Source organism: Synchiropus splendidus, chromosome 4 (genome assembly GCF_027744825.2).
Source record: "Synchiropus splendidus isolate RoL2022-P1 chromosome 4, RoL_Sspl_1.0, whole genome shotgun sequence".
NCBI lineage: Eukaryota > Metazoa > Chordata > Actinopteri > Syngnathiformes > Callionymidae > Synchiropus > Synchiropus splendidus.
Window position 1 is genome coordinate 22459874 of NC_071337.1, and position 10273 is coordinate 22470146.

At 41.7% G+C, this 10273-nt stretch overlaps 1 protein-coding gene across 1 annotated transcript; it reads left to right on the forward strand.

Moving 5' to 3' along the window:
- The first annotated feature begins 7609 nt into the window (after window positions 1–7609).
- LOC128757201 (NXPE family member 3-like) lies at window positions 7610–10027 on the forward strand. Its single transcript, XM_053862307.1, has 6 exons — window positions 7610–7720; window positions 7879–8361; window positions 8437–8726; window positions 8826–8896; window positions 9214–9408; window positions 9480–10027. The coding sequence occupies exons 1-6, from the start codon at window positions 7610–7612 to the stop codon at window positions 10025–10027; spliced, it is 1698 nt and encodes a 565-aa protein (XP_053718282.1).
- The last annotated feature ends 246 nt before the right edge of the window (window positions 10028–10273 follow it).

Here is a 10273-nt window from a genome sequence, read left to right on the forward strand (position 1 = left end):
TCTCGTCTCCAGGTGGGTGAGGACGGAGTGGAGAGTGGTGGAGATGGCATCATCAGTCGAGCGATTGGACCAGTATGCGGACTGGTATGGATCCAGAGCAGGAGGGAGAGAGGTCTTGATGTGATGCATGACCAGCCGCTTGAAGCACTTCATGATGATGGGAGTGAGTGCCACTGGGCGGTAGTCATTATGACAGGTGGGAGACGTCTTCTTTGGGTCTGGAATGATGGATGCTGCTGGAACAACAGCTTGGCTCAGCGAGGTGTTGAACAGGTGCGTGAGGACATCCGTGAGCTCCCCAGCGCAGTCTTTCAGGACCCTTCCCGGGATGTCGTCTGTCGTCTGGACCCGAAGCTTTCCTCTCGTCAATCCTTCTGTGTGATGTTATTGATGACTCCCTCCTCAGGTGTGTGGTGAGCATTAGAATCTTTGCTGACTGGGCAATGTGAATTTCAAACTAGTGACAGGGCAGTTCAGTTCCTTAATTCCAGTTCAATGATGCGATTCTCCGGCTTGCGTGCTCCAGCCTGGAACCGGTCTTCAAAGTGACATGGCAGTAGAAGGTTGTCAGGAAACATTTTACGTGGACACTGCATGGTCATAGGAGTTGGTGCTGCTCTGGACTCTGGTATTTTCAGGTGAAAGCTCTACACTGTGTCCTGCAAAAACAAACAAACAAACAACTGAAAAAAAACTGGGAAAACTGCAGCCACAAAACAATTATATCTTTTGGTATCTTTTGGTCATTTTCATTTTGTGTATTCATCAAATATTTTTTATTTTTTTTTAACATTTTGCTTATTTTTGATTGTGAAAGCAAAAGACGACTGGTAATTAGATTTTTGTTTTTTTGTTTTTGAAATGAATATTAAATAACCACTTGTTTTTTGTTTTTCAATATCCCCTCTTAATGTGAAAATCCAATGAGCAAAAGATGAGAGAGGAACAAGTGTGAAGCTTGTGTAGGACATAACATTGACTTGGCCCACAGTTAGCGCGATAAAATAAAACCAGAAACTGTCAGCCAGAGGTGCACCATTTCCTGTCCTTCCGGTAAGCATTGCATAATCAAGCATTTCATCTGCAGTTGTTTTGGACTGAAGAAGAGTGGTGCAAGCAGTGAAAGTTCGACCAGCATGTTGCTGTGCATATATAACTCTATGCAATATTTTTTATGACATTAAAATTAAAAAAAAATCATAGGCGGAAAAATAAGATAGTTGGGAGCAAGTGTCTTTCCATTATTTAAAAAAAGTAAATAAAAAAAATCAAAGTGTTTTCATAGGGCAGAAGTGGGTCCTGCTGCAGCCTCACAAGAGCAAAGACTCCAATTCAAAGCCAACATCGGGTGACGACTCGCTCCTCAGGTGTACATGACAATCTGTTTTCCTGTGCACTTAAAATTCAAATTTAAGTGGGCGTTTACATGTTTTTGGTTCCAAGTCCTTGTTCGGAAGGATCAGTCATTGCACTCACAATGACTTCCACTTGCATTATACGACTATTGACACTAGAAGGACTAAGGAGGGGTCATTTGATCCCTAGACCTTTGGTGACCACGGAGGGGTCATTTGATCCCCCTGCCATAGAATGCGGTCTGTCCAGTACGCTAATAATGTGGCAGCAACCTGCTGGGAGTTGCATGCAGTTTGTCAGCGGAGCAGCTCTGGGGGGAGGGTGAGAGAAAGAGGTGTGAATCAGTTTTACATGGATTTCACCTAATCAATAAATATTCTGCATTGCTTGATGCTGGATACCCACATATTTATCATTTTTGTTGAGTTCAATTTAGCAAGAGACACGAAAATAAGGGAATGAAAAATATACAAAATAGGAACTTTGCTTTTTGCGAATGGTCTGTTTATTTTTTGATACAAGATTGTAAAAAAAAAACAAAAAAAAACGGTGCTGGACTTGGCATTTCTTCCTTTTGCCGAGTTCAGCTGGGGTGTCAGCCTGTTTGCGAAGACAATTCTCCTTTCCAGTCTTCTTTGCCCTCACATGAGACTCGGCCAACTCACTAGCAAGCCGCATCAGAAAATCTGGCCGCCTGTCCTTCCTTCCTGTGCAGGCTTGATACAGCACATGGGCGTTCAGGACTGTCATGTCAACCATGTTATAGAACACAGTGACTGGCCACCTTCCTGTTCCTGCACCATCGCACCTCACCATCTGATCCATGGCATCGACACCGCATTTTGTGGAATTGAAGTGAAGTGATGGAGCGTGGCTTTCTTTTGTGGCTGTCCTCAGACTGAACCACACCCTGCATACTGCTCATAACGTCTTCTTCCGGCTGGCTGCATACACTGTCAGGGTGGCGTCAGTTGAAAACACTCACTGCATTTCATCTCTCCAGCCGAAGGGGGAATTTCTCTGCGAATCTTAGTGTTCTGCCCTGGTCCAGAAATGGTCCCATCAACTTCATGACCACACTCTGGGACTGTCTCTCCTCTTTGGGACGACCAGGTCCTTTGCCAACATAAGGAAAGACGTTGCAGATATATTTTCATGTCAAGCCACCCAAAACGTGATGCCAAGCTTATCTGGTTTTGTATATTGCAGAAAAGGGCAACGTGTCTTTGATGGGTAAAGAATGGGTCGGTAGAATGTGACACAGTTCTTTCTAAATGATTCCCACAGTTCAGAAATTGCTGCAAAACTGTCTGTCTTCACTCGCTCAGTCCAGGTGTTCTTGCTATCAAAGTGTAGGTGTCACATGACGTCTATGAAGCGGTCTCTAGTCATTGTTGTCATGATCCATTTGTGTCCGTACACCTCTGACCAGTTGTCAGACAGTGATGGAACCTTGGTCACCCCTCGCCAGATGATAACTGCAATAAAAGCCATATGTTCTGGAGCATTCATGAACCAATCCACCGTCTCCGTTTCCCTTGCATGCTCAGTTGTGCATGCTTGAATGGTACGAAGCATCTGAAGAGAGAGAAAACAGAGGAAGCTTTGAAGGCGAGTTTTGATCCTTTTTCTGGCCTCATGTGTTGGCTCTCCTTCTGCGGCGTAGGGTTCAATAGGAGTGAAAGCCAAACTTCAACCAACCTCTTTCTTGCGCCACACTGTGCCATCTTTTGTCTCTATTACTGCAGTATCCAGCCGAGGTTTCTTTCTCAGGGAAGGGGAAACACCTTCCTCTGCAAATTGAACAAATTTATATCTTTAGCAAAGAGATATGTACCAATATAGCATAATCCTTTCCATTGTTCTGCTTGTCTTTATTCTCAACTCAGTCAGCATTGTGGTCCTCGGTTCAGAAGATCACATTGTTCTGGCTGCTTCTTTGAAAACATTGCCGACCTCTAAACTAAAATTTATCTCGTTTTTTTATCTAGACATTTTCTATAAAAAAAAAAAATTAACTTCACTTGAGTTTTGTGCACCCCCCAGATAAAACATACAATTACTTCATATTTCATTAAAAAAAAATCTTGAAGTATTCCCCCCCAAAAAAATCATTGAAATTAAATATGAAGTGTTCTAAAACGGAAATATGATGTTTGCGAAACCTTACCTGAAGACTGCTCTGAGTCTGATCCTTCCTGAAGGTCTATGTCCTCTCCACCTGAGTCAAAAGGGTTCGACTTTGTCAGAAGAACTTGTAGAACCTGCTCAGTGGTGAATCTTCTCTGCATCTTTGGAGAGTTCTCACTTACATTTCACACCTTGCATTATACTCCCAGCAAGTGGCTGTCTGCCATTAGTAGCACATTGGAATGACAACAGGGACTGCTCAGCCACCGCATTCCAGGGAAATGATCCCTCTTCAGTTCTTAAAGGAGTACCCAAAAACTCCAGTCTTGCTATTGTTAACACTAACTAAAAGCACATTTTCGACAACTCTTCTTCAGCGGACGTCCCGGTATCAATAACAGAGTGATTCCTCCTGCTTGTGTCAGAGCTGTGAGCAGGTCCAGCATTGGCATTCGGGCAGGGTTCTTCAATGATCCCCATGGCACATTGGCACACACTCCGAAAATTCCACACTCACTAATGTGTGTGCATCATGAGTCATGGTTTAATGTCTCATTTTTTCAATGGTTCATTGAACCAGCAATGACTACATAAAGACTGACAGACAGTTGCCTGAGAGTGAATTGGCAAAAAGACAAGGTCCTGCATCGACCCATTATTGAGCAGCATTCTGTGCTGTGTTTATTTTTAACTCTGCTTACCACGGCTCTTTTATTGCACCAGCATGTGCAATTAAACTTGCTGAGCATCACGCTTGAGACAATGTCAAAGAATATGACGAGATGTCTTCAAATTGTTGGATAAATATCTCATTGCTGCAAGAGAGGTGTCCCAACTTCCCGGTTTTCCTTGACCTAATCCCAGCTCTCACACATGGCACTTGGCCCGGACCTAGAGTGAAGGTGCCTCTCGATTAATAAAAACTGTCACCCTTTGTTAGTTCTCTGAGGAAATTTCTCTTTACCCCGCACATACAGTTGTGATCAAAATAATAGCAGTGTTCTTCAAAAGGTGAGTAAATGTCAGAATTCTTCAAATAAATTACACTTTAAAGAACACAAATGCATTGGGAATACTGCACATTTCAAAGCAAGAAAATTGGAAAAAAAAAGTTATATTTCACAGAAAGTCAAGAAATGTTATGTGAAAAAAAATAGCATCTCTCTTTTGAAACTGAAAAATTTAACCTAGAAACTAAGAAATATTTGAAAATTCGCCGTTGTTGAGTATCCTAAAGTAATATTTTGTTGAATAGCCATGGTTTCTGATAAGTGCTTCACATCTGTGCTGCATGGAGTCCACCAACATCTGGCAATGGTCAACAGGTATTGCAGCCCAAGTCAATTGTACTACGTTCCACAATTCCTCATGAACATGACCATCAAGTTTCAGAACACCTTTAATAAGACGCCGCCATGATGCTTTGTTTCACGTAGTGATGGGTGGATGAGGTATGATGAAACCTTAATGTCTGAAAATCGGGACACTGTTTCATGAAACCTCAATGACACTAATTCCCCCCAAAAATGACAGATCCTGTATGTGGTCCTGAAACTTTGATAGATTCAATCGGTGTCCCAGGAAGTATTCCATCAAAATTCAAAGCTTGATGTGAAGTCGCCACATCAGCTATTCTGGTCGCAGGAACTGTTAATGAAACAAGTTAAAATGGAGCTTGGATCAGCATTGTCTACTACAAACAACAACGCTTCATGAATCTCACCTGTATCGGCATAAAAGCACTGAGAGATCAGCTCGCTCCTCACCGTCCACTGGTGACAGGTTTTTGACATTTTATGATGTGAAGCCACTCACCATGATATCTGTGATATCTACAAGCACACCTGAAAAGCTAAGTCATGAACGACAAAAAAACCTTGTATCCTAGGGCCACCCACCGAGGCAGGCAGGAGGCAGACATGTCGGAGCTGGCAGAAGCAGTTTTGTAAACATGAATGCAGGATCCTTGTGGCGATAGTCTTCTATCAGGACAAAGTTCACCACATTGCTGTTCAATTTGGAACACAGGTACAAAACAAGAGGCGGTTGGCAACTCTACCTGCACATTAGGCACCGACCGACACACCTTGAATAAACCGCACCAGTAAAGTACGCCTACCTTGTATTCCTTCAGTTACACAAAGAGCATCAACAACTGAATGATTCAGCGGAACCCAATCGAGGGGACAGATATTTTCCACCACGGGGACGAGCTGGAAAGAAAACAGGTAAACAGAACTTTTGGTGCGAATACCTGGTTTCTCTTCCATGACAATTACGGAAGGTGCACGCAGTGATGGATTGACGATATATATATATATATATATATATATATATATATATATATATATATATATATTATTATATATATTATTATATATTATTAGAATAATCTCATTTCTCAATTGTCATTGACATTTTTGAATGAAAAATGTAATTTTTAACCACTCTGTTAATAATATATCATACTATATCCTCACTCTGAATGTTGTTTCATTTTGTCTATCAGATCTGTCATTTTTATGGTCAACAAGCACGACAGGTTCACGTTTCTACGAGCTTAAGTTTCATGCTTATAACCTCTTAGTTCAACTCATGATTTATTCATGAGTCAGACCAGTCGCCGCATCAAGCTTGGTTAAGTATAATAGGGACAAAAAATAACTAGATCATTACAATTGGGTTGAAGTTTCTTTAAGACTCCTGGTTAGGATTAGCCAGTTGTTTTGGATGGTTAGGTTGAGGGTGAGAGGCTGGGGAAAGCATTTTTTCAATCAGAAGGTTCACAGTGTCCTAACAAGGATAGAAATGCGAAATCAAATATACACTTAAATCACCGGTTTTCACAGAGCGCTGATGCGATTTGGCGCACAGCATTCGGCCACTGATGTTTTCCAGCCGCTGCTAACTTATAAAACATAATTTTCTCATGGAAATGCCTGAGGAAGTGTGCCACATTTCTGCTCAATTTGGAACACAAAGGTGAAACATTACCTGCATCACCGAACATTAGACACCTGTCATCACATCAGCCACCACCACACCTCCAATAAACCCTACCAGTAAAGTACGCCTGCATTCCTTCAGTTACACAAAGAGCATCAACAGCTTTATGATTGAGTGAAACGCAATTAAAGGGGCAAAAATTTTGGTGTGAATCTCTAGTTTTTCTCCCATAACAATGAAGGAAGGTGCAAGCAGTGATGGATTGACCATTATTTCATTATTTCCTTGACATTTTTGAATGTAAAATCAGATTTTAACCACTGTGTTGGTGACATATAATACTATACTAACTGCTCAATTCCGAGGAAGGTGATGGTGTTCCTCAGTCTTGAGGAACACCATTCCTTCCGAGGAAGGTCATGGTGTGGCTCAAGACTGAGGAAGCAACATTTCTCAGTCTTGTTGAGGTTGAGGATTAAGGAAGGAACTGGAATGCATTTAATGACTTCGCTTCATCGACGCAGCTTCACATGACTGATATTCAATCATGCTGCCTTGACTTTACATGTTGCTGGAACGGACTGGTGCCCAGCAAACAAGCAAACTGAGATGAAGCTTTGGGTTGCATTTTTGTCTTCAAAAGAATGCTACGAGTCCAGTATGTTCGTGCTTTGTGTTTGAACCGGTGCAAAGATTAATCTCACAAAAATATGACTATGGCGCTGCTTACTGTTGTGGTTGGACGCTGACAGTGCTCTGGACTGTTTTCTTAAGATTTCCCATTGCAGTCGAATAAATCATTCATTCATACTTTAAAGGATTTGGAAGATTGAACAAAAACATTTTTACTGTTTATTTCACCACAGCTTTTTTTGAATGAATGAAAAAAATAAATGTAACATAAAATGATTCCTCTTCTGTGGAAGATTAGATTATAGACTGAATGATAAAGTGATATTATTCAACCACTGTGTTTGTATCATTCATATGTAATGATAATAATACAGTATTAGTAATAATAATTAGTATTATTATAGCATATAGGCCACGTTTCTTTAGAAGATAACCCTGTCCACAGAGGCATATTGATCTATTGGGTTGTTTACAAAGAGAGAAAACAGATTCAACTAAATTGTCCACCTTTGCAGTATTTGCAGGCAAAGCACTTCCCAGGATCATGAAGATGGAAGTTCAAAACAAGCGCAGCTTTGAAAAGAAGGTCCTAGTTTTCGTCTCTCTGGTCATCATTGTCACAGTTGTGCTGTCATGTTACCTAGACAACCACCAGGTGGGTGTTGGAACTGAATTTATAAAATATGCTGAAGTGACTCATGATCATAATTATGGAGCTGGTTGCGGGCAAAATTGTCAACTAGTGCAGGAATGCGACCTTTAAATTCAACACGAGAAAAAGTCAAATATAAAATGTTCGTTTTCTGTCATCAGGGTTGGAATAGAGCTCCACTGCCACCGTTCTTGAAGGTCACACATCCAGACAAGTCCTTTGTTTCACCAACAAATTCAACTTTTCCTCCTGAAGAGAGAAGAGAAGATTTTTGCAAACTTCAGCCTCTTTCGGCCGCAGACACTCAGGAAGAGCGCCTCCTTCTTAAGTCCAATGCTTGGCCTCAAACTCCACCATTATCGCCTTCTTTTTCACTCAAAAGATCCAGCAACCCTCGTGGCAGCAACTTTGTCATTTTACCCAAAGTTGGGGGCCAGCGGTGGCATGTTGGTGATCAAATAAAAGTTCAGATTAAAATGAAGGACTTCCTTGGAAAACCCAAAAAAACTGGAGGAGATTTTCTAATTGTCCGACTCCACAACCCAGTTCTACAAGCTGGAGTCACTGGAATGGTTGTCGATCACCTTAATGGCTCCTACTCTGCTGTGTTTCCCTTACTCTGGAACGGAAGGGCAGAGGTTGAGGTCAGATGGAAGATGCAAATGTTGTTTAATAGTGAAGTGAAACTTTAACAGCCGTACTGTTTGCTTGTGTTTTAGGTGACTTTAATTCACACAAGTGAAGCCATCACGGTGCTGCGCAGCTTCATTGAACATCCAGACAGAATCATGTTTGACAGTGAATTCCGCAAAGGCCGAAAAGCTGAATTAAGCAAATGCAATATATGTCTGCCTCCCACAACGAAAGCGATATGCAACTTCACTGACGTCAAAACTGGAGACCCATGGTTCTGCTACAAGCCGAAGAAGCTGAGCTGTAACACAAGAATCACACACTATCTTCATAAATATACTCCAGATTTTGGGCCCTATGTTAAGCTTTTTCAAAGGTAAGCTTTTTGGTTGTTTGTGATTTTGTTGTTTCTTTCTGTCGTGAGTCACAACTGTAACACTTTCACATGAGAATAATGCTGTTTTGTTTTCCTCAGTGGAATAAACATGAAGGTTTTCATTCCTCCCTCTGGGACCGCAAGTGTCAATGTCCTGCCTCCAGTTAAAGGTGAACACTCTTCAACCAGTGTGTGTGTGTATGTGTTCAAATAATAACTAATAAGTCATTACATGGAATAATTATACTGCACACACATGCACAGTATGCAAAGGTCTTGTTTTTCCTCACTCTCGTACAATAACCCAGATTACCCTTCACCAGTTTACCACAATTATATCTATGGCAGAATGATGGGAGTGATACCCTTGGAGTCTATTTTATCACTTACCTGAAAGTCGGACGTTTACATACATTCAAGTCATGGCACAATAAGTAAGAAGATCATTAAAGTAAACAACATTATCAAGCTTTTCTTCTCTTGGTAGGTGTGACAAAGAGTCCAAAGATCAGCCAGCCTGGTTACTACTACCATGGTGTGTGGAGAACCTTGAGTGGGCCGCCGGTTCAGCAGTTTAACACTCCCACAGACATCAGTCACTGTTTGCGAAACAAAATGTTGTTCCTGTACGGAGACTCCACAGTCAGACAGTGGTACGAATATTTAACGTCAAGAGTACAAGGTGACGCTCAGATACTTGATCACACAATAACAATGCTGCCACGCAAACTGATACATTTTCTTTTTTTACAGATCTCAAACTAGTCAACATCGATGGCAAGCTAAGAGTTGGACCTTTTATGGCTATTGATCATCAAAGAAATACTACTGTCATGTACCGCATCCATGGCAACCCTCTCCTCCATACTCTGCCACCAATTCCTGTCGCTAAGGTTCGCTATATTGCAAATGAACTGGACACTCTCGAGGGAGGAGCAAACACAGTTGTGGTTATTGGAGTCTGGGCTCACTTCGGCCCATTCCCAAATAGGTTTTACATTCGACGGATGCAGAGCATCCGCAAGGCTGTGATCCGACTGCTGAACAGAGCTCCAGACACCCTGGTTGTTATCCGGACTTCGAACTTCAGAATTCTGACTCCCTCTGTCGCATGGCTCAACAGCGACTTTCACACAATGGAGCGGGACAAGATCCTCAGGGCTGTGTTCAAAGGTGTGAATGTCCGCTGGGTGGATGCCTTGGAGATGACTGTATCTCATTATCTTGAACAGGAACTTCATCCCAAACTGCCCATTATCAAGAATATGATCAATGTCCTCCTCTCCTTCATATGCCCATGAAGACTGAGATGTTTTCTCTCTGGGGAGTTGTTTAACTGTGTCTTTTGCTTCAGTGATCAGTACAGTAGCTTCACATCAAAATGATCTTTTAAATGTAACGTTCCATGTATTGTCAAAGTTATTGCTAGTTAAAGTTTACAACCTTGCTCTAAACACCATGAAACACAAGACAAGTCAAGCTCTATGACAGTGCATGAGTGGTTACATCATCAATCTCCTGAACCTTTGCAGGAAACATGAACATCC